Raw genomic sequence first — 19,647 nt, forward strand, 5'->3', positions numbered from 1 at the left:
CTTGCTTCCTTCTCTATTAACGAGGGGGCCCAGAACCAATGCTGCTGCCCATTGGGCTTCCAGGACTGACTAGCACACAAACAAACCTCCCCTCAAAATCACCTAAAGAACTACATAGGACATGGAAAATGTCCATGTCTTTTTATGTGAGCCCATGTGGTTTGGTCATTGTTAGCATTTAAATGACCACCACTTCTGTTGTCTTGAAAAAATAATTAAGTGAAAAAGAGGAGAAATGATCAAACCAGTAGTTCTTACAAGCAAGCAGGTTAACATAAAATTCTGGAATCAGGTGTACTCCGGTACACCCGCCCAGCGAAATGTGGTACAAATATCACACGTGAAAAAGCTATGAAACACATTTCCAATGTGTTAAGAGAAACAAGCGCAGTGCGGAAGTGTAGATGTGCTGTGTTGGCATCCTAGGACTGCCGTGACAAACGCCGCAGACTGTCCTCACAGCCCGGAGGCTAGTGTCTGAAATGAAGGCGTCGGCAGGGCTGCGCTTCCTCCAAGGGCTGTAGGGGGGCCATGCTTAGCGCCCCCCCCTCTGCTGGCCCCACTCATTCCTCCGCTTGTAGCTACAGCAGCCCAGTCTCTGCCTCTGTTATCTCATGACCTTCTTTCTGTGTCTGTGACTTGCTTTCTTCACGTGGCCTCTTTGTAAGGACACCAGTCACTGGATTTAGGGCCCTAATCTAGTATGACCCCATCTTAGCTAATTACATCTCCAAAGAACCAATTTCTTAATAGAAGCACCTTTGAGGTTTCACGGCAACACGAACTCTGTAGAACACTGTTGAACCCTGTGTGTTATAAACCCACTTTTATGTGTAAGTATGTATGTATAAAATTTATACACATGCTGTGCGCACACACACAAAGTCTTTAATTTTATTTTTAGCTTTATTTTTTACTTTTTCTATGGTGGAAATGTACTGGTTTTTATATAAAAATATTTTGAAAAATAAGCAGCACCTTTACATTTTATTTTAAAAGATAGTAAATAGGTTTCTTACTAACATCTGACCTTGAATTTGTTTTCTTTGCTTCATCAAACTATTCTGAGGTATTTATCCTTAATTTAAAATAAGGATCCTGCCCTGGCTGGTGTGGCTCAGTGGACTGCGTGCCAGCCTCCAAACCAGAAGGTCCCAGGTTCAATTCCCAGTCAAGGCACATGCCTCCAAACCAAAAGGTCCCCCAGTTGGGGGCTTGTGAGAGGCAACCAATGCACATAGCTCTCACACGCTGATGTTCCTTTCCCCCTTTCTTCCTCTCTTCCTCCCTCTCTAAAAGTAAATAAATAAAATCTTTTAAAAAATGAGTCCTTAGTTATATACACATAAAAATTTGAGTCCCTTCTTGATATTGTTTATTGTGCTTATTATTATAACAACAGCTAAATTTGAAATAAAGTGAAATAGGTCTTGAGACATTGGTTTACGTCTGAGGAACCAAAAAAAATTATAATTATACTCAAGTGCTGAATTAAAAATCTAATCTTTAAATGTTTTAAAAATCTCTAGGTCAAATTAATTCTAGGAACCTAGAAACTAAATGCCAGGGCAGGGTAGTGAGGTGCTTTACCGAATTTTATCAGATCGCTCACATACCGAGTAATTTTTAACACACACATCTACTCTAGAGCTAGCTTCCTCCACTCACCCTTCTGAAGACTTCTTCGTCTCCAGTTATTTAGTCAAATAGTTTACAAGGTCTTCTCATAAATAATTCTTTCCCTTAATTATTTGTGACTGCTCACTGATCAGTTGTTATTTTTCTATCTTTAAATATCCCAAGTTTAACAATTCTAAATTCAGTAAACTAATATTACATAGTCCTCTGCTCCTGTAAGTCTTCACACCATAGAACTGCAGAATCAAGGAAAAAGGCTTCACTTTAAGAAACTCCTGTATTTCATCTTTCCCAAACCCAAGGGCCTTACCATGTATCTGCCCCCGTGTTATTTGTGCACCTGGTTCAGTTTGCACATAGCTCAATTCTTATCCACTTTTCACTCAAATGCACAGTCTTAGCACTTCCCTTTGAGAATTAGTGGTATTTATTACACTGATGCTCGAACGTGTTCAGTTTTGACTTACAGCAAGGCAGCAGATAAGAGAGCCGAGAGGTATTGCGTGTGTGTGTGTGTAAATTGATTTTTGTTGGGAGCTATTGAGTGCTTTTTTTTTTTCATTTTTACTTAATTATTTTTCAAGTACAGTTTTCTGCCTTTTACTCCCTTCCCGCCCCCACCCCATGCTCCCCACCTCCCTCCCATTTCCACCCCCCTTAGCTGTTGTCCATGTGTCCTTTATACTAGTTCCTCTAAATCCCTCCCCTTTCCCCCCTGAAATTCCCTCCCCTCTCCATGAGTGCTTCTGATGTAAACTTCTGATACCTATCAGTTCCTTCTTTATTTTTCATTCCAGTAAGTAAATGGTAGGTGAGCCTGTTGGTTTAAAAACTACCCAATCGAACAACAACAAAAACATAAGAAAGGACTCTTCTTCTAATTCAACATACAAGGAAGACAGAACTGGTATCTGGTTGCCAAAACAAGAGTACAGGAAACCAGGGAAGCGAGTAGGAGGATGAGCTCCACTGTGGGGTGGAATTATAGGAAAATAGGGGCATCCCTTCTCTGACTTAAATGAATCATTTCAGCTGGGAAAGGAAGTTTTGGGGACAATGGCCTGGGGAACTGGTGATGAAATAGTGCTCCTAGTTTAGATAACAGTTCCCCACTGCTACACCAGTTTGGCTGAACATTACTAATCCTAGCTCAGCTGTAACTACAACTGAAATGCCCATTTCCTGTTCTCACGATGTGCAGCAATTTGTATGCAATTTGCAGGATGCTCTGTGGCGTTGGGTGTCAGTTGGATGAAAAAGCTGACCAGTACCTTGTCAACTGAAGTTGATACTTAAGAAGTTGAATGTTACACTGTTACAATTTGAAATTGGCCATTTTGTTTTTTGTGTCAGTCTGCTATGGAAAGAATTAAGAGTAGATGGAACCAACAGGGCTTGGGGGGGGAGGATGGGGGGGGATGGATGTACATCACCCATTTTGAAGCTAAATTCACTGGAATGAATTTTAACACTCACCTGCACTTCCCTCATCCTTTTAGGCTTAATTTTGTTGGTACTCCAGTTTCCATTTCCATTTCAAAATGTTCTCTTGAGTTTAAAAATGAATTTTACCAAAACGTAAAGACAGGCCTTTGGCTCAACACCGATCTCTAAGAGTGAGCCACCAGAAGATTTTCTTTTTAAGAAATACATTTTTCTAAACAGTCAAGATACCAATCTGAAGTCTTTAGTTAGTATTGAAAAAATTGTAAGTAGTAGTGAACTTGATCTCTGTCCACTTTGACTAACATACCACAATCAGCAAATTGAGACGCCGAAGTCCAAAATATATAGTAACTGGAAATGTAAAATGTGGCAATTCCTAAAATATTAGCATGGCGTATGTGTTACAGCTGGCATGTTTTTGAGCCAAAAATCATTCCCGGCAATAGACTGAGTAACTAGTCATCCATATCTCTACATTTTGGGCTCTTCTTTGGGAAAACTTATGTTTAGAAAAATCATCTTGGTTAAAGTGAAAATGTAAAATGAGGCCATGGTATAACTAAAAAAAACAAAATGGTTTTATTGAAGACCACAACTGTGTCCTCATTTGGAGTTCTTTTTCCTTCCCTCTTACTTTCATGACACGATAAAGACCAAGAGCAGAAAGGGAGGTGGCTGAAAGCAAGAACCCTAGCGTCAGCCCCGGGTCCAAGTGCCAGCTCTCCCACATAATAGTCATGACTGGGCAGGTGTCTCTGTATCTTTTCCTACACAATGGCAGAAAAGCAGTAGACGTCACTTAGCATTATTGTTATGAAGACTAAACGAGAACATGCACGTTAACTACTTGCACTGAGGAAGAAAGGGAGATGCCTACAGGTGCCAGGCCAGGGTGATGGTGGCCCTGGAACTAGAAGGCAGCGTCCCTGACTTCTAGGTCAGAGCTCTCATAATGCTGAAATACAGCTGGGAGTTCTGCATATCAGTGTTGGAGACATGAAGAATGGCATATTTCTCTACCTTTTATTTTTTAGTCATAGGCGACAAAGTCCTTTTAATTCACTCAACCCTGATTTATCTTCTAACTTCCTCACACAGCACTAGAGACATATGCTGGCAGTTGCTTACATGGAACCCTTACAGGGTTCAGGAACCCTGTGTATTTCCCCTCCTCACAAAACTCTTCCACACATGCATCCATTCAGCATTTATTTACCGTGCCCGCTAATGTGCCGGGCACTGATCTGGGCACAGAAGACACAGCAGTAAACAGAATACATTCTATAAAACGCCTGCCTTCATAGAGCTTACATTCTGGGGTCAGGAATTAGTAGACAGACAATAAACAAGATAGTTACAGATTGTGTTAGTATCTCCCACAGGGATGTGGGAGTAACTGAAGGGACCACTTCAGAGGGCGGGCAGGGAGCGCTTGCCGAGGAGTTGAGTGCGAGCCCAACCTGAAGCCTGAGATGCAGTCACTGGTGCCAAGTGCTGGGAACTAAGGATTAACCTTGACGCTGTCATCCTTCATTTGTTTTTTTTATAGCGAGAAGGTTTAGAAAAAAGGTAGACCACTGAAGGTGCTAAGTACCTGAGGATGAACCAGTACTACCAAGAGCACAGAACAGCCCAGACCAGGAGGTGGGGGGCACTCTCGACACATCGCCCACCGTCCAGTGTGGCCCTGTGGTGGTGGTGTGCTCCCTCGGCTGCCACGCCTCTGCTGTATTTCACGCGCCCGGTTTTATGCCTGGCGGGCTGACTGCTGAGTGTGAGCCCTCATCGTGGTGGTGGCGGCGGCACTCCTTCCCTGAGACATTGACCCGGGGTCATGGGGGAGGTCGGGGGAGGCTCGGGGCCTGACCAGAAATGACTTGGGGTTATGGGAGAGAGCTAAGGTCAGGGTGAGAGGGAGCAGGGCCCAGTAGGGCTGGGAAAGTAAACAGAAGGCATATGGTCAAGAAGTAGATGTACTGGGAGCCAAGTTGGTGCCCGAGGAGACCAGCCAAGCCCTGTGGCATGGGAATGAGCTCTGGGTCATTGAAATTATTTTCAGAGCATGGATACCAAGCCACTCACTGTTTCAAACAGATGGGCATTTAGGCAAATATAATCAGCTATAATCTGCCGCATTCCTGACCATGCGAAGAAACGTATGCCCATTTTGTATGTGTTCATGTGTTCATGGCTATAGCTTTTTACTCTTTTATTCTATGCAGCTGAGTTTCATTCATATCACTGGACATTATGAATGCCACAAAGAACTTTTTTTAGAATTCCAAAATTTCTCCATTCCTTGGATAAGTGCCAACTTTCCAAGTCATTTCAGGGCCATAGCTATTGACTTGTTACCTCTGAGTTTTAAAGAACCAAAACCTACATATGCTGTTTGAAGTTGCATTTCCATTGCATTTACTTACAGCGTTGTGGGTAGTGAAGCTAAGGAGCCACTTGCTGAATAGAAACCGATGGGTTAACACTGATAGTGTCAAAGCTTTTAAAATGGGGGAAGATTTTTGAGGCTGGTTATGGAACCTCCTTTCGCAGGCAGTTGGAGAAATCTGTGTGTTTTAATCGTACTCCATTTAAAAAAATAGTGCTTGGAATACTTGGTGATGTGGCAAGGAAGAGCGTCATCTCTCCATTTTAGAGAGTAACAGTTAATGGCAAAAGAGATGGGCTCCCTGAAAAAAAGCATTATTTTCTGCTCATTCCCTTGGGGAGGTGGCAGTTACTTGCTGGGGCTGGGACTTCTGACTTCAGACTGAAGCGGAATGTTGTGCCATAATAAGCATCATCAGGAAGCAGTGAATGGTAATGGAGAGCACAGGGCCGTTGCAGTAGTAGGCTCCGTAGAACAGCCTGGAATAAAGAGCAGGCAGCTCTGCCTCTGATGCAACTCGTGCTACTCATGTTTTATCCAGGGTCCCTCTACGCAGCTTAGTAGTTCTTCACATTGGCTTTCTAAATATGTGAATAGTCTAATTTTGAGTGAAACAGCCTAACTTCAGTATCTGTGTTTTAATAAAATACATGTATTTTATACCCGTGGGCATGTACTGGTGGTTCTCTGCTGGCCTTGTCTGAAGTCCGTGCTGCACTCAGACCTGTGCTGCCGAGGGGCCCCGTCCCCTGGTCCCCTGGTCCCCTGGCTGTGGCAGCTCTCCGGGGAGGGCAGCGTCCGGGGGAGTTGGTCTTGCACTGTCTGTCTAGTCCCATAACAGACTCATAGGCCCTGTAAAGAGAGAACAGATGTGCGTCCGCCCTGAGCGGCCCAAGTGTGCCTTACCACCCGAAGACAGCAAGTGGTTTCTCCAATTCCTACGCCCGCCGTCAGCCACAGACTCCGTGCAGGCCCTGGTGTTCGCACGAAGTCAGCGAAAGCCTTAGTGCCCAGTTTTAAATGAAACTCAGTACAGTTTCCATGTCTCTCCAGGGAGATTTCATCTTGTCAAGGTTTGTCTTTCATGGATACGTACCCTCTTTGACTCCCGCTTTGCCCCATCCGATCTCCCTCCTCAAACACACCCCCTGCCCCCACGTTGCAGGTCACCAATAAAGAGAAAGTGATGAATGGAGAATTATCTGGCCATATTCTTTCCTTGATGAGATGTTTAAATCCTACCCCTTGCCGTATTGAGTCTAGAGAATGAATTATGCACAGCTGAAAAGCAGGGAAGTTTCTGGTTCAGGGGACACATTGACACGGCCCTCCCTACGGATGCCCAGTTCATTACTGGGGACAACCCGGCGGGGTGCGCATCAGCCTTTTGTTAGGAGGGAGCCAGGAAGGAGGCATTCAGTCAGGATCCGTCTGTGCTGTCCGGAGGCTTTGCAGAGGGAGACTCAGCACATTTCAGGGGATGTGTGCTGTGCGGCCGAAGCTCCCCATCTCCTCCCAGCTCCATGACATATATTCTGGTTTAGACGTGGCCTTTGAGAACAGCTGTGGGATTTCTTTCCTCAGTTCAGTCTTTAATCTGTGGGCATAAATGTAATTTTTTTCTTCAAAATATTTGCAGGTTATTTTAGAAAGAGGTCACTTGCGAGACAAGCAACTGTTATATCAACGATTGGCTAAATCTCTTTTTAAGTGCTTCATCATAATATTTGTGACTACTTAGAAGTGTTTGCAGCATGGCTATTTCTGCTAGAATGGCGAAATTCTGACTAGACAGCTGTGGTTATGGGTGTGTTTTAAATCACGCATCTCCGTGTAGGAACAGGCCAACCTTGAGAATCCTAAAAACTTAAACCAAAGATGCCCTGTGAGGTGGGAATTAAAGGTGAGGTCTTAACCTGGACTAAGTGTAAATTCAGTGATTGGTAGGGAAGGGGGCTCCTGAGACACTCTAAAAGGACCTGTAGCACCTGACAGCGAGACCTGGCTTCCTATGAAACACCAGTATTTTTAAATGTTACTCAAGAAACAATTTGGGTTATAGACTACGTAAGGGTTACAGAAATCCTTGTGTGCCCAAGGTCAAGAAATAATAATTTCAGGTGAAAGAAAGATACCATTATTATTTGCACCTCTTTTTCAATGTGTCCTTTGTGTTCACTTACTCGAAACTGGGTGGAAAGTGGATCACTCTTCCCAGTGAGGGAGGAACATGTTGAAAGCAGACATTGTACAAGAGAGGAGAGAGACAGTCAACCCTATATATGGGTGTAGTTGTCAGCTGCCCGTGTGAGATGTGTGAATGGAGCATGTTGGCATAGAATGGGTGGAATTTTCAGAATATTTTATATCAGCCATTTTCAATCAGCGTGCTGCAAGAATTTTTAAAACATGCAATACCTGGCTATTTAGTCAGGAGTACCAATCTCTTTTCCCTTAGATTATCAAATTTAAAAAATGAAAACAGCCAATACAATAGCTGTTCGCTGTCAATGAATCAAAATTATACTTGGGTTTTCTTTTCAGATCCACAAAAATATTTTTTGGTGTGCTGCAGAATTTTAGTAATTAGTTGATGTGCACCAGGGGTTGAAAAAGGTTGGACACATTCCTGTTGTATATCAAAGGTGAAATTTCCGGTTGCAGGTAGGTTCCTTTAGGGAGTAACATAAGGAAGGTAACTCAAGTCAGGAAGGGCTTTTAAAGGTTCAGCTTCAAAATAGGTTTGGGGTAAATCTGAGCCAGGCGGAGCTTCCTTATACACAGTAGACCACCACTTATGCAGAGCTGTGCTTCTGCAGATGGTCGTGTCTAAACTTGGGAAGCCTGGCAAACTCAGACGTTAGTTGTGAAAAAAAATCAAAATGAAAATAGGTTCCACATGCCTCATTCCCAGAATTAATTTCTCAAACCCTGCTCCCTATATCCACACACCCAAAACAAGACCAACGCCAGGATCCTGGGACACCTGGCCTGTCGTGAGCCATGCCGAAAAAATGCTGCATTTTCCTCCAGAAGAAGTGATCAAAGTGTGAAGGGAGGAAATGAGGAAAAGTGGCCTCCTCCCTCCTCAAGCACAACCCCCCCCCACACACACACGTATGGCTGTGATCTCTTTGTAAGGGCTAGGGTGGGGCAGAGAGACGAAATGAATTACATAGGAAATAATTTCATTTAATGGCTGCACATAATGCTAGCTAGGACATTTCACATATTTGTCAGATTTTGAAGAGACCTTGAATAATTCACGAACCTTGCAAAATCTGTTCTTGGACAGAGTTGTAGATTATTTTGTAATTAATTGGTTTGGGAGCCCATGACCAGAAAGGTAGTAGGATTCATATTCTGGTTTCCACAGTTGGGGGCTTGCCAAGCCTCTATCCAGGCTTTGCTCAGCAGATGAACTCAGGTGCCAGTCACGTAAAATTCCTTTTGTTTCTGTAGGCCAACATCAGCACGGCTGAACAACGGCTGCAAAGCATGAGGTTGCCCCACCCCTGTCTACACCACCTCCACAGAATGTGGAGTTCGGGGCAGAGTCAACACCCTGGCCCTCGGGCTGAGGTTGTTCTTTTTCTAAAGTCACGTGGGTCAGTGGGCACTATCCAGAGGGGCCCAAACAGTGACTTTGCCTGCGGGAGAGATGAAGAGCTTTTTTTTTCTTTCTCTTCTGCTTACAAAGAATATATATGTTGCCAGCTTTTCAAAAGGGCATTCAAACATTCACAGAAACAGTGTATAAATATATTGTGATTACTGATATATTTTCAAGTAGGAGCCATGGATGCAGATTCGTGTTAAAATGAAGTTGAAATGCCATATCAAAATATAGCGACCCACAGACTGCGTTGCTGGGAGAGTCCCTTATCCGTTACCGTCAATGCTGCTGTGCTTACCAGGCTTCGAACACTGAATGAGCTGGGTGAGAATCTGGCTGAAAGCCACAAATTATAGTGGGACAGTGCTTCAGCTCCTGTTTTTGTGCCATCCAACGGTGGCACAGAGAGAAATGCTGTGTCCCAGAGACCAGATGGCTTGCTCACCTAAGAATAAACTGTTGTTTTTGTGTAAAAAAACATGCAGAAGATCCACACAAGAGAATTAACCCTGCATGGTGCCTCAGCTCTTCATTCTGGAACATTTGATACTACTTTACCTTTCTTAAACATTTATTTTTCTTGACTGAATTTTTGTAAATTGCTCAACACATTAAAAAGTCTGATATTTAAATAATTTTGATTCTTACCTTCCATCGCACTAGCAGTCCACATTCGTCAGGAAAGAATATAACTCCTGCCCCGATTCCCTCATGGAATTCTTTCAGGGACCACACTGGGAGCATGGGATCACTCTCATTGTCAAATGATAGAGAAACTCCATGTTACTTACCACACAACATTTCTTACCACACAGAAGAATAAACAGGGACCAGTGCTTGTACCTTTATACTGTAAGGTAGATCAGCACCCAGTAAATTATAATGTGAAACACTGGGATTTTAGAGGATGTCCACAGAAGAGCTTCTAAATACTATTAAGGCTATGAAGTACTATTGATAAGACTATTAAGTACTCTCGTCATCAGCCCTGAGTTTCATATTTGGACAGATATAAATTTTCTTCTGTGAACTGTTTTAGTCTCCTGGAGAACTGAGGTTGACTGTATTGGAGTCACGCCTGTAGGAAAGTGGGAGCCGGAGGAACTGAGAAAAGGCTGGATGGAGAGCAGGAATGGAATCCTCCTTCCACTTGGGCTGCCGCCCGGCTTCCCGGCAGTGAGGAGGAGCCCCTCCCCTCCGCAGAGGGGCAGTCTGAACCCAGAGTCCGAAGGCGTTGCCCATAGGGAACTAAGATAGATTACGAGGGTATTCTAATCCGCATAGATGGTAATTAGAAATTAACTGTACTGATTCTATTGCTATTAATTGGAAGTAGGTATGGAAATCTATTTAATGTGGTGTTTTCTTTTAGGAAATGTTCCTGTTCCACCCTTCCTCTTGGTCTGTCCTCTATCCTAGTCTTCCCACTGGTCTCTCAGCACATGGTCACTCTTACTCCAGGTGTCTGGGGACAGCAGCTGTGCTGGTTAGAGGGGTGAGCCTAGTAACTATTGCGCAGGAAAAACTAAGTGGAGTTTTTCTAAAGCAAAAATCAGGCGCTGTTTTGTTGTTCATCTTTTTTTTTTAATTTTTATTGTATTGATTATGCCATTACAGTTATATTATCCCCTTCATTCCCCTCTACCCTGTACCCTCCCCACCCCTACCATTTCCCCCCTTTAGTTTATGACCATGTGTCTCAAGTTCTTTGGATTCTATATTTCCCATACTATTCTTGCCCCCCCATCTATTTTCTATCTACCGTCTATGCTACTTATTTTCTGCACCTTCACCCCCCTTCTCCTCCCACTCCCCTGTTGCTAACCCTCCATGAGATCTTCATTTCTTTGGTTCTGCTCCGGATCTAGCTGTCCTCTTAGTTTGCTTTTGTTTTAGATGTGGTTGTTAGTAACTGTGAGTTTGCTGTCCTTTCACTGTTCATCTTTTTTATCTTCTTTTTCTTAGGTAAGTCCCTTTAACATTTCATATAATAAGGGCTTGGTGATGATGAACTCCTTGAATTTGACCTTATCTGAGAAGCACTTTATCTGTCCTTCCATTCTAAATGAAAGCTTTGCTGGATAGAGCAATCTTGGATGTAGGTCTTTGGATTTCATGACTTGGAATACCTCTTTCCAGCCCCTTCTTGCCTGTAAGGTCTCTTTTGAGAAATCAGCTGACAGTCTGATGGGATCTTAATGACCTTTTTGAAGGCAGAGAGTGCTGTACTTATCTTTGTGAGCTGAAAGTCTGCTGAGGTGTGGGAGGATTGCTGTCCTCAGGTGAGCATTATCAGTGAGGACCTGGAGGAGAATGTGACTCAGCGACAGACCTGCAGCGCCTGACTTGCTTCCTTGTTCTGGTGGCTTTTTAAAAAGGCCGGCACAACTCTTCCGCCTGTCCTTTTTTGTACGTCTCTTTCTGCTGGGTAGAAAGAACAGTTTTACTAACCTGTAGGTAGCTTAGGTTTAAAAGGCAGATCGAATTGTCTCTCGCTGGCATTGTGAAAGGTTTTATTTTTAATCGCCTGAAGCAAAAACGTCATCCCCGGTCAGTTTGTTTCCATTTGCACGGTCCTGGCCTCCGTGCCGCATCCTCCATCAGTGCATTGCCCGGAAGTGCAGATGCTTTCGGCACCGACTGAGGGAGGGCCCATCAGAAAAGTGTGTCGACTGCCAGCTTATGCCAGTATATGAAAATTACTTCAAAGGTCCAAAGCATCTTTAATTTTGAATTATTTTTAAGGTTTTACATAATGTATATAGCAGATGTAAAAATGAATGGGTGGTAAAAGTCAATGGCTTTGTTTAAAAAATGATAGACCAAAGAAAACAGTTTATTAGCCAAAAAGTAAGTAGCATTTAACAACGTGGGAAAGCGGTAGTTATGGTCACATGATCTGAGATGCGGGCCGAGAGTGTTTTCAGATCTGCAGGGGAAGAGAATTTAGAGATGAGGGTGCTTTTAAGGATGGATGACCGGAAGGATGGATATTTACTTATTTTTATGTTTGTTTATAAATTAAGTCTTCATTTAGCATTTTAAGTAAAAAGCAGATTTTTATTTCTTTCTTTAGCATTAATGAGAATTCCAAACACAACTGTTTCATAAATACATAGGTTTTTATGCTAAACCTATAAAACTGTATAGATTTTTCTGTCATATGTAGTCAGGCTTAAAAATATTACTTACCTCTGAATACCATTTGCCACTAAAAGGAATAATGAGCCTTTAGAGAGATGACTGGTTTTAGGTCTAAGGCAGGAGAGGTACAGGTTGAGCTGGAGCACTTCCTCACACCAGAAAGCATGGATGGTATCGAAGGCTTCCAGGACTTTGCCAGAACTTAGAAGCCATCCTGAGTAAGCCCTCTGCAAGGTCCTGTCAATAAAGACATAAACTGCAGTGCACTGAAACATATCAAATATGTTTAAATCTACGAGTTCTTAATTACACATGAAAAATAAAACCCCCCTTGTCACGTTTGGAAAATATTGGGGAACTACCTCTTCACTTTGAAAACTGGTAGATAAAGGGAAAGAATCAGGTGTCTTTTCTGCCTTTTATGATTGGTACCTTAGGGGGCGTTTCTCTTTGTGGAGTTATTCTAGCTAATAAATCAAGAATAAATAATAGAGTATTACTTTGAAGTCTCTAGAGAATTGTTAGGTCTAGGCAAATGCCACCAATGGCTAATGTATCACAAAAGGCGTCAGTCAGGCCTGAGGGAAGTTCAGACACTGTGTGAACTAGACTTTCTACCCCACCCCTCAATGAGAACTTGAATCAGATCACAACTTTAGATCAAATTAGCTGTGTATAAAATACAAGGGACAAGATCACATAGCAAGGTATAAAAATGTTGAATCTCTGTATTGTACACCTGAAACTGATACAATATTTAAATTTTTTAAAAATAGTAAAAAAAAAAGAGAATACGAGGGACAGAGGAATGTTAAATCACTCCAATGGGGTGCAGTGAGCAAAACCCAGATTGTGGAAACTCTACAAGACATCCAACCCAGTTCTTTCCACAACAATAACAAAAATTGCAAGGTAAATACTAGAAATGGAGAAGAAACCTATAAATAAAAGAAATGTAAAGTACATATCAAAGAGTCTTGGTATATGAACCTTATTTGAATCCAGATTCAAACACACTGAAACAGAATTATAAGACATAGCATGTATTTGATGATGTTAAGAAACTTTTTATTTTTAGGTGCGATAATACTGTTATGGTTTGGTTTTTTAAATGTCCTTATCTTTTAGAGATATGCTGAATTATTTATAGATAAAATGATGGGATGCTTGGCATTTACTTCAAAATAATTCGTCTTGGGGATGGAGGACGGGGGGCAGGGAATGTTGATGGAAGTATAAATGAAACAAAATTAGCCAAGTATTGAGAAGCATTGAAGCCAAGAAGTAAACACATCTCATTTGTTGTTCTGTTCTCTCTCCTTCTGCATGTGAGAGGAAACTGCTGAAGTGAAAGCACACACACATGGTGCTATGTGTACGTGGTGTAGGGTATGACACATGCATAGGGCAGAGCTGGGGAGAGGGTAGTAGAAGATACCAGGATTACATTCTCATAAAGCATGTTGAGAACTTTGGATTCTGCTCTGTTGGATGAGCTGCCGTTGGAGGGCTTTGAACTAAGGAGAGGGCGATCTGATTGATGCCAATAGGATCACTGTGCCTGTTGTGATAAGACCTGGTGGTTGGGGGGAGGCCATGAGCTGAAAGAGCATGAAGAGACTTTTGCAAAACGCCAGGTTAATGGAAGTTTGGATCCTACTCGAAAGGTAGAAGCAGCAGGATTTGCTGGCGGACTGGATGTATCAATGAGGGGAAGGGAGGAGGCAAGAATGATAGTGTTTTTAGATGAGCAGGTGGCATTGGTAAGCAGTGAAAGTGCTATGAAATAATGCACAAAGCTAAAAGATGAGTGTACACTGTCACAGACCTGGTAACTTTTTAATACCACACATAGACGTGTAGTGAGACTCCAATAAGGATGAATTAGCAATCCCAGAAACCACAGAACATTTGAGTCCAGTCGAGGGAGATGGAAAATGAGGCCGTGTGAACAATACATGCAAGTCAGTATGGTGACAAATGTATAGAATAGAGAGAAAGATCAAAAGAAGGGCTTAGCCAAAGCGGGACTCTTACATCCCTTAGAGTTCTGCCTGGGGTCGCCACCTTGAATAGGTGTCTGTGTTTCTGAGTTACTTTTTCCTTGTAGACAAACAAACTTGTTTGTTTTTGTTTCTAGTTGGGGAATGGCGGTCAATGTGTATTCTACCTCGATAACCCAAGAGACTATGAGCAGACATGACATCATCGCATGGGTCAATGACATAGTATCTTTAAACTACACAAAAGTGGAACAGCTTTGTTCAGGTAAGAGATTATCTTTTAAGTATTTACCTAAATGTTAACTGTCTATCATGTGGAATGTGATTTTGTGAACCGCAGATGATGTATTTAGGGTAGGAAAAATACGTATCAGTATTGATATATTCCTCACAGGAAAGCTCAGGTAAAATGAAAGAATGTTTGGGGGGAACTCTTCAAGAACATCTAAAAGCCTAGGGCCGGCTCGATGCGTAATTTGACGAGTTTCACTTGAGCCCTGTGATGCCTCTAACTGGTCTTCCAGCCTCCTCTCCATCATCCCATCAGCCACCCCACTTTTGCTAAAATGCAGATTGGGACTTGCACCTCTCATCCTTAAAAGCCTTGAGGGCTCTGCATGGTCCTTCTCTTGAAATAAAATTCACACTTTTTAATGTGGTTTATATGGTCCTTTATGGTCTAGCTGCAACCCATCTCCTCAGTTTCGTCGTCCACGTCTCTCTTCCCTGTGTCTCAGCCTGGCAGAGTACTCCTCGTTCCCTGAAGACTCCTTCCCTTTTGCATCCCCTAGCTTTCTCCATGCACCCTTTGCTGAGAAGGGCTTTCTTCTTGCTCTGATTTATGGCGAAACCCCTCCCATTCACACTTTAAAGTCTGACTCACCCGTGGCTGGCTCCTTCTGCGGAGGGTTCCCTGAAACACCCAGCCTGCCCTTCCAGCATAACCCTTGCCACAGTGTTAGAAGCTCTAACTCCTCCCCTGAAGGCACCAAGAGTCCTTGAGGACAAGACTGTACTTGAGTTTTATTTTTTTGGATGCCTGCAATGACATCATGCCTTGTATATAAAGTAGGTCTGTAGGGAATGTATATTGAGTAATACTTGTTTAAATAATAAAAAGATTCGACTTCAATGATAAAGTAGGGGCATGTTATAAAAACATGCCACTGATAAAGTAATTCTTTCATAGATGTATGTATCTATCAAAGGAATAAATAGTCTTCCTTTGGAAATAGGAAGTATTTTCTTCTTGTGAACTAATTGGTAAGAGATTTCCCCTCTGGCTCTGACATGAAAATGGTATTAGAAAATAGAATGTATTACTGAAGTGTATTCACATGCAATTCCATGAAACGTAGTAGGTACAAAGCAGTCATTAGGTTAATGTGGTGCATGCTGTTGGCTGGTTTGCTCTTTCCCAGTGCGCTGGGTGTAAACAGATTTCAGGAGCACAGTCAGAATTTGGAAATTTTGGAAAGCGTCCTGATATGCCTAAGTGCAGTGCCCACCAGTGAACACTCTCTGTGCAGGTCTGGATTTGATCCGAACAGACTGAAGGACAGGCTCCCGATACTGTCGAGACCTCTTCTCTCATGATCATTTTTCCCAAGAGGCAGGCAGTGAGGTTGGCCAGAACCTAGGCACTGCCTCACCCACCGCTCTGTGCCCAGTCCTCAAACATGAAGCCCTGTGGTTTGTGAGGTCAAGAGTGGGTGCTAGCTGACCAGATTCTTGCCCCACCCCAACCCCAGACAGCCTAGAGGAAAGCTGGCCTAGGCTTGGATGATGCAGCAGGAGCACATTGTTGGCCTAATGAAGTGGCTCAAACAGCTATTGTCAAACAACCCCTGGCATATCTTAGTCAGCTTCACGTTGCCACTCAGTCAGATTTGTACTGTGCTGTTCTTGCTATGCATTCTGGTACTCTCTCATATTTTATTTTTTAATTTGCTCCAGAAAAGAACACAAGTTTCTCTGTTATTAGCAGTCCCTTTGTTGATAGCACATGCCACTTTATTGTAACTGATGTAATCTTCCGCACAAAGTGGGTGTGCGTACATGTGGATAAGGAGAATGGGGGTTGGTTATCAAGAAAAAGAGACCCAGGGCGGAAGGGGATAAGGAAGAGAGTCATAGAGAAAATTCCCAGCCATGGTTCATAAATGTTACAAGAATCCGTGAGGAGCTTCCTAGGCAGTACACTCGGAGAGACTTTGCTAGCATATGAAAGCAAATCAGAGGTTTCTTTAGATAAATAAAATTTTATGAGTAATATACGTAATTTCTTTGCAGATCTTTCAAATTTCTTAAGCCATATTCACCAAAATTTTAAGTGGCATTTGTGAAGGATTCTTAAACCACATTTGTGAAGTTATTTTAAAGAAGGCATCAGCATGCATTTTGCAACCATCCGTAGCTATTTTACTAGCAGGTGTGGCTTGATGAAACCCGTAGAAACAATTTTGATCAGTGCTAAACAGGGAACTTCCATTGAAATAACTGACTGGCTACCAAAGATTACAAGATAGACAGACAGTTGAGAAGAATAAAGTTTAAAGATACTACCTTTCTATACTCTGGTTTCTCTTCAGATCTTATAAATCTTTTGCCTTTGAAAGATACTACCTTTCCGCTCTGAAATGTGTTTTTTGCTGGGGGCGGGGGGAGTGTTTATTTATGTTAGGCCAGGAGTGTCAAATTCATTTTCACCGGGGGCCACATCAGCCTCACAGTTGCTTTCAAAGGGCCAAATATAATTTCAGCTCCTTAACAGTTAAGGAAGGAATAGTTACATTGATGCAGTCCTAAAATTATTTTGGCCCTTGGAAGGCAACCGCGAGGCTGATGTGGCCCCTGGTGAAAATGAGTTTGACCCCCCTGTATTAGGCCATAGCTTCTTCAAAGTATATACTGTGAATGGTATGCATTTATAACCTCCTGAAGAGCTGCTTGAAAATGCAGATTCTTAAGATCCTTGACCTTCTAAGTCAAAATCTCTGGGTGTGAAGCCCAAAATCTGCATCATAACAAGCACCCCAGTGCTTTGTGCTGCCGCCAAGAGCTTGCAGTGCATTTTTGAGAAAACCCAAACCACTAAAACTGTGGTTAAATTATCCAAAGCCCTAGCTGGCACAGGTTCCTTATTCATAATTTAGTCTGTGACTTTGGCCTTGTCTTCAGCAATGGCATTTAGCAGGAGAAGCCTATCTATTTATTTATTTATTTATGAATTCATTTATTTATGCCTTTCATTGTTCTAGAAGACACTTAAGGCAGCTAGGACAATGCTGTTAGAATAAGAAAAAAAAAAACAAGTATTGTTGACCTTAGTGATTTACATTCATTATACTTAGGAATAGTCAAATTTGTTGGACTGATACATTTTCTTCAACTTTTCATTTTTTTAATCAAAATGTCTGATTTTATTTCAGTAGTATGCTGTGGGAAAATGTACATAAAATATCTTCCTATATTTCAACTGATTTTTTTGTTGTTGCTGTTCAGTATGAGTATTTCCTTCTCTCTTTCCTAAAGATTTGGGCTTCAATTCTGGCACTCCTCCTTTAGTGGGGTTTTTTTTTCCTGTTTGTATTATTTCCTATTTTATTTTTTATTTCCAGCTAAGAGATCTCCCTCCAGCTACTATTAAAACTAATTCAGCTCTTTTTTTAGTTCATAAAAAGCTGAAATACTGTTTCACACTGGTGTTCAGAATTTCCTGTCTTTATAAAATATCTCATTTGTTTTTAATGTGAGCATTTTAAAAACTCTTTAAAGGAAAAATGGTGCAAGAAGGCATAGCACTTGGAAATACATTGCAGTAAATTGTAAAACAGTGACTCATTCCTATTTCCCATGATTTTATCCCAAGGATAGAACCGTATGAAAATTCTTGAATATTAAATCTGAGTCACATAATCATATATGTATTTGGTTTGCATTCAGTTTCATTTCTTGTGAAAAGCAAGTTCAAGCGAAGAAAACCAGTGGGCTTTATAAACGGAGAGCAGACTGTCAGTGGGTATGAATACTACCTAGAGTGCAGCGGTGTATGCTCACCAAAACCTGCTTGAAAATGAGTGATATTTGTAGATTTTCCTGAATCTACAAATGGGGGGTTTAAACCATGTAAAATATTATATCGGCTCTGCTTAACAATACTTTGTTTTAGTTTAATTGTGTATAAAATTTATAGGGCTTCTGGCAGGGTGAGACGTTTTGTTTCTACTTCAGTGCCAGCTCCAGCCAGTTTGCTAAGCTACTTTACAAGGTACTCAAGAGGGAGAGTGGGCAGCTGGGTGCTACAGCTCCCTGAAAGCAGCGTTAGCAAGTCGAGAGGGTTTTGGAGATGATAGAAGAGGTCATGGGTTATGTGGGGAGGAGGAACAAAAAGAAACCGGAATAGGGAAGTGTGAGGGGAGCAGAAGAAACATATCATTTTCTTTTCCTTTTCACCCCTCATCCCCTAGCCTCACCAGCTTCTCTGTGATGGCCCTTTTTCGGCGTCCAGTCCTCTTCCCTAGGCTAGATCTAAGCAGCAGAGCCATTGGGTCCACTGCCAGGTCGCAGAGCCATTGGGTCCACTGCCAGGTCAGTGCTGGTGCTCCGCCAGCTGAGAACCTGACTAGTGAGTCCCCCACCCCTCAGAAGGCCAGTGCAGGTCGCCCCTTCTGTCCAAGCAGCTTTCCCCTCCTTTGTCCCCCCCTCCCACCCCAGCCAGGCAGGTGTCCAGGCCGCACCCCGGCGATACAATGCACATGTCGGGTGGGCACTGCCTGGCTCTGTCACTATGCTGGTTAACAGCTCGGTCATTTTCCTGAGCATGTTAGTATTTTACTAAAGTGTCATTTGAATTAAAACATTTTTTAGGTGGAAAGTTAGCTTTTTCTTGACTGTCTTAAATAGAAAAGGATCAGGATTTGATTCCATTTCAGCTTACGCTTCTCCTAATTGTTTCAGGCCTTGTCTGGGATCACATTGCTGGTGTTCCTCCAGAAAAACTTCTGAATCTCACTGATCATGTTGTCGTCCTTGTAGTCACATTTACAATTCTGGGCCCTTGATTGTGCCCCAGCAGGGTCTGGGCTTTACAGCAATGCTGTAAGAGTCACAAAGGGGTGGCTGTCCGTCCGCCATGCCCAAGGCTTGTAGCCCGGGCCGGGGCCCAGAGAGCATTCTTTGTGGCCACTTTTGATCGCAGGCTGGGCTTGTTAAATAGGTTGATCCCGGGCTAGTGTGTGTCGCTTCTCCTCCTTTCTTCTGTCTGCAGAGACCTCTGTCCGGAGGACAGGTTAGTGCTGAAATCAGCTCAGAGTCTAAATTTAGTGGCCCTCTCCTTGGCTCTCTTGAACTGAAACCAAGTAAGGATATTTCATCAGTATCTCTAAGCTCAAGAGCTTACGTACTTAGCTTTA

At 42.6% G+C, this 19,647-nt stretch overlaps 1 protein-coding gene across 4 annotated transcripts in view; it reads left to right on the forward strand.

Annotated features, from left to right (window-relative positions):
* Window positions 1-19,647, forward strand: part of MAPRE2 (microtubule associated protein RP/EB family member 2) — a 145,924-nt gene that overhangs the window by 72,932 nt on the left and 53,345 nt on the right. For 3 of the 4 annotated variants that reach the window (XM_037154462.2, XM_037154461.2, XM_037154460.2), the window contains one exon: window positions 14,371-14,498. The exons of the other annotated variant lie outside the window; for it this stretch is intronic. In XM_037154462.2, the coding sequence (XP_037010357.1) occupies window positions 14,378-14,498 (121 nt within the window). In that variant the 5' untranslated portion in view covers window positions 14,371-14,377. The remainder of the gene's footprint in view (window positions 1-14,370; window positions 14,499-19,647) is intronic. 4 annotated transcript variants of the gene reach the window in all.

This window comes from Artibeus jamaicensis, unplaced genomic scaffold (genome assembly GCF_021234435.1).
Source record: "Artibeus jamaicensis isolate MK-2021 breed Jamaican fruit bat unplaced genomic scaffold, CSHL_Jam_final contig_354, whole genome shotgun sequence".
Taxonomy (NCBI): Eukaryota; Metazoa; Chordata; class Mammalia; order Chiroptera; family Phyllostomidae; genus Artibeus; species Artibeus jamaicensis.